Source organism: Amaranthus tricolor, chromosome 4, assembly GCF_026212465.1.
Source record: "Amaranthus tricolor cultivar Red isolate AtriRed21 chromosome 4, ASM2621246v1, whole genome shotgun sequence".
In the NCBI taxonomy this organism is placed as follows: domain Eukaryota; kingdom Viridiplantae; phylum Streptophyta; class Magnoliopsida; order Caryophyllales; family Amaranthaceae; genus Amaranthus; species Amaranthus tricolor.
The window spans coordinates 31,600,570-31,605,616 of NC_080050.1; the positions used below are offsets into that span (position 1 = coordinate 31,600,570).

Genomic DNA, 5,047 nt, shown 5'->3' on the forward strand with positions numbered 1-5,047 from the left:
GATAGAAAATTTTAATGACTACAAGAGAGAAAAGAATTGAGTTCTTTCCAATATACAATATTTTATTTTAAATATTTTTGCTTTAAACCAAACAATAAAAAATAAAGACAATATATATTTTTTCGAATAAATTAAATGTAGTCTGCCAAATTCAACATCTCTAATTAATAATAAAAATTATTTGGGAATTTGTTTGAAGAATTTTTAAGAATTTTTTTAATTAATATTAAACAATGGAAAAAAATATAAAAAAAAAATATTTTTTGAAGATATGAGTAAAAATTATACGTAGCTAGGGAATAAAGTAGTTCAATCACTAACAAGCATAAAAATTGGTCTCATTTGTTCTGCCTGCTACTTAATTCTCAGCTTTAATAAGGAATCAAACACTTTGCTCCTTTGGAAGAAACCTTAATTCAAGCAAGAATCTATAATTAACATTTGACCTTAATATTAAGCGTAGTGATATATACAAACTATTAAGGAGTATACGTATATAAGAAAAATTAAATATAAAAATATTTATAAAAAAAGTATTAATTATATCGTTATTTATGTGTGTGTATATTAAAATTTCATATAAACCTATTTCATTTTAGAAAATGTATCTATTGCATGTATTATTATTTCATTTATGTTTCAAATTTTAATTAATTTGATCACTTGATGAGAATACATTCTCATAAAAGTTCAGAAACTTAAAAGTATTTCTCTATAATCGAGTCTATATACTCCCTAAGTTCCGTTTAGTTAATTTCCACTAACAATATTCAACTTTAGGGGCATAAATAAAAATTTTAAAAATATTTTGAAAGAACAGATTGAAAATAAAATATTTTTATGTATGATTTTATTAAATTAATCTTAATGCATATTTTATATTATATAATTTTTATATTTTTTATAATGTGAGTTACCGAGACTCAAAATTTACATTGAAGGAGCAAAAAGTAAAACAGATAACAAAATTTAGAAACAGAGCGAGTAGTATATACTATGCCGTCCATTTCACTTATTTTTCTTATTATTTCTATTTCCGGATTAATAGTCTATGACTTCCTTTTAAATTATAATCTTATAATTACATTTTAACTCACTTTTAATTTCATCTAAACAATTTAATCTTTCTTTTCATTTATGCTATTCCAAGGTACGGAGGATCATAAAGTAAAAAAATGAGGGTTGCCAGACATACGTTAGTCCACACACAATTTATCATATATGAGACGATCTCACTATGAGATACTTCCGTACATGTCTAGATACTAATTAATTATGAGATCAATATAAGGTCATTGTTTTCTCTCAAAAATTTAAGCTAAGGGTTGAAGTCTCATCACTACAAAAAAACACGGAGCTTTTAGACAAAAAAATAATATCCTTTTCCACGCTTAAAAGCGTCGAAAGTTTTATTTTTGACGGTTAGTAAAGCGTCTAAAAACCAAACGTTGCAAATCTTTGACGCTTAATTTTAGACACTTTGTTTCGTCTAAATAAGATTGCTTTGTCGACGCTCAAAGGACGCTCAAAGGTGTCTAAAATGAATTTACCCACCTAAAAAAAATTTAAGCGCTTATTTTTTAGACGCTTTAAGCGTTGAAATCATTTTAAACGATTTTATGTGTAAGGATTTTAGACGCTTTTATTGTTGAAAATGTTTTAGGCGATTTATGTGTATACATTTTAGACGCTTTTAAGCATCGAAATTATTTGTCTTTTATGAATACAATACAATATAATAATATTATAGTTTTTGCAAGTAAAGCTCATAACAATACTTTTTTAACACTCAAGGTTCATATATACTTAATATGCCATATATCCTCGCTTAACTACAACATTATGTACATGATCTTCCAAAAGAGATAGTTTACATAAAGATATTCCTACCACGAAGTATTAGTACAATAATCTTAATCTTAAGATATTCAATATGCTTTGTTAAACGAGGCTAATAAAGCGATTCACGAACCACCTTTGAACAACTCTTTGCTGATGTCATTCGTATGTTCATCCGAATTAGCAGCTAGTATTGCATCAATCAATTAGTACTCTATTCAAACCTGCATTACACAAGATATAGAAAAAGAATTTGATTGTCAAAGAATTTGAACATGGTCTTAGCTAGATTTTAAGAACAAGGAAAACCAAACGGATTTGAAAATGTCATCAACTCCTAACCCTAGTGGACACCATACAAATAATCCCAATAAAGAATAGAGTAGTACATATCCAGCCACATACAGCCATCTCTAAATCAAATTTCTGTCATTGGATTGGCACTTGTAATTGGAACAAAATTTGATTATCTAATGTAGATTATTACTAGCTAGTGGAAAATAAAGTTATTTGAACAAGTTGGGTGAATTCAGTAAGTTTATACTTGTCAAACATGACCATTCAATTTTTAGTCCTATATAATTACCATTGATCTAAAGCTAATCAGTAAAGCCAACAGAGTATCTGAAGCTAGGAGCTCCAACAAGATCAGAACCTCTCGATTTCTTTTGCTTTGTTCTCGACATCTTTCCACAAACTTTCAACTTTTTTTCTAGTTTTTATTTGTTTCACCAGGATGTATTTAAGAATGAGCAAGCCAATCCTTTCATTCGGTTCACTAGGGCTTCCTCTTCCTTGAACATATTTTCTCTGCAATAGGATTTCAACAGTAACATATATATTGAGGTGGGAACAATTATATTAGCAAAAATGATCATTTGTATCACCAAGTTTCCATGGGTGGGATGGTACATAATTTTTCATGTATTATGTGTATTAATGTATTTATGATCTGCGAGAAGCTTCATGTTCACAAATTTCCTCTATCAAATTCTAGTGTCCTGGATAATATGAGTCTTGCTCTTGTTGGATGTAAAAAATGGAAGTTAAATTCGGATAACCACTTGTTCTTTTTTTCGTTGTTAATCTTATGGATTCATCCATTCGTAAGGCACTCTACAATCAGGTGCATACCGTCTTTCCTAAAATATTTCCGACTATTAAAAACGATGTATGAAGAAGAATTTAGCCGCGAGTTCTCAGGGATGCATTGCCTCTTGGCCGAAGCAGGACTATTCTATTAAAGGAAAGATTCAGCCATTGCTTCTAATACCATGACACAAGTTTTGACAAAATCTCTAATTATTTCTTGTGAAGAACATACATTCAGCAACCATTTAGAAATAATGAAAATTAAAGATAAAAACGAAAATCAAAAAAACCAATTAAAGAAATAAAGAGTAGCAGCCATGGAAGAGAAGAGCAGCAGTAAGAGAAGAGTAGCCATGGAGATAAAAAAACCAAAAATCAAACAAACAAATTAAAAAATTTAAAGATACAAACACATAAAAATTAAAGAAACAAAATTAGGAAATGAAAATCAGACAGCCATGTAAGAGAAGCTTGAAGATGAAACAAACCTTGAGAATGGCGGCGGCAGTAGTAGGAGATGCAGCAGCGGCAATAGTGGAAGATGCAGCGGCAATAGTAGTGGGAGATGCAGCGGCGATAACCGGGCGTTTGGAATTTTAGGGTTATTGTTTTGTGTTTTTAGGGTCAGGGATATTAGGTTTTTAGGGTCAGCGATATTAGGTTTTTGGGTTTTTAGGATTGAAGAGCTATTAGGTTAGGGAGAACGGTGGGAATTGGATTTTTAGAATTTTAGACGCTTTTTCAGTCTTTTTTAGACACTTTTAACCGTGGAAATAAACTGTCGTAAAATTTCGTATTTATTTTAGATAGTTGCTAAGTGTCTAAATACAAAGGTCTAAAAACTCCTTATTTTCTGGTTGTGTTCTATTATCTTATATACTTTAAAAAAATCCTCACACATACCTTCTTCACATCTGCCACTGAATATTACACGTTAATTAAGGGGTGGTTGAAATTTGAACCCGTGATCTTTTGTCACGCTGGCCTCTGATACCATATCAAGGAACCAACTCAGCCAAAAGCTAGCTTAAGCATATAATTAAGGTCCTATGATATGTTATATATTCTAACAGCATCATCTTGATACAGATGGATAATAACTCACTAAACGAGGAAGAGACGACTTCAAAACAAGGAAGCAAGACAACCCAAGAGCTAGAACAAGCAAAACAAAGCCTACAAAAAGCCCAAGAAGAAACAAAGGTAATGGCAACATGCTTATCTTCACTTCAAGAAGAGCTTGAAAAGACCAAAAGAGAACTACAAGAACTTAAACTTGAGAAAGAATCTGAGAAACAGATGATTGAGTATGAAATGGAGGATCCCCAGAAACCGGCGACGGCAAATTTACGGCATGAAAGAAGAATTGAGTATGAGAATAGAAGATATGTGACATTTGCAAATGCAACATTTTCTGAAGTGGTTGTACCTCATAATAATAATCATGATCACAATTATAAGAATAATGGAGGACCCTTTTTAGAGAGAAATTCTTCTGTTAAGAATAAGAAGGTTAAAAGACAGCCATTGATACCTTTAATTGGTGGGATTTTCTCTAGGAAGAAGAAGAATTCTCAACTTCTTTCTGCTAAGTCTCCTTAGAACTTACATTTTCAATTTTGTATGTTTTTTTTTTTTTTTGAGAAGTTTGTGTTTTTTGTTTTGTATTAAACTTAAATAAATAATTTTCTCTTTGTTAACTTTTTTTGCTTCTAGATTGTTATTTGATAATTTTGAATTATCACAATTCATACACAACGATTATAGTTTTGTTAATTTTGAATTATATTTGATCAAAACTATTATGTACTTGTTAATTTTTATCTCTAATGTAGATATCGTATGACTCTTTATTAATAAATCAGGTATTATTAAAAAAAACTTTTTTGCTTGAGAGTTAAATGTTTTTATGGTTTAGTTAAATATGTAACGGATGCAGGAGTAGATTATCCATGCAAGATTACACAATATTGTTTGGATGTAGCTTCAAACTAAAAATCATTTGCATTAATTATTTTTGTACTAGGATGTACTTACGACCTCCTTATTCCTAACATTATATCTCTTGATATATATAGATGGTTAACTTGATGGAAAACATTGATAACAAACAGAC

General features: G+C 30.0%; 1 protein-coding gene across 1 annotated transcript in view; it reads left to right on the forward strand.

Annotated features, from left to right (window-relative positions):
- The window catches only part of LOC130811278 (WEB family protein At1g75720), a 5,810-nt gene extending 1,112 nt beyond the window's left edge, over nt 1-4,698 (forward strand). The window contains exon 2 of the mRNA XM_057677508.1: nt 4,021-4,698. Within this exon, the coding sequence (XP_057533491.1) occupies nt 4,021-4,533 (513 nt within the window). The 3' untranslated portion in view covers nt 4,534-4,698. The remainder of the gene's footprint in view (nt 1-4,020) is intronic.
- The last annotated feature ends 349 nt before the right edge of the window (nt 4,699-5,047 follow it).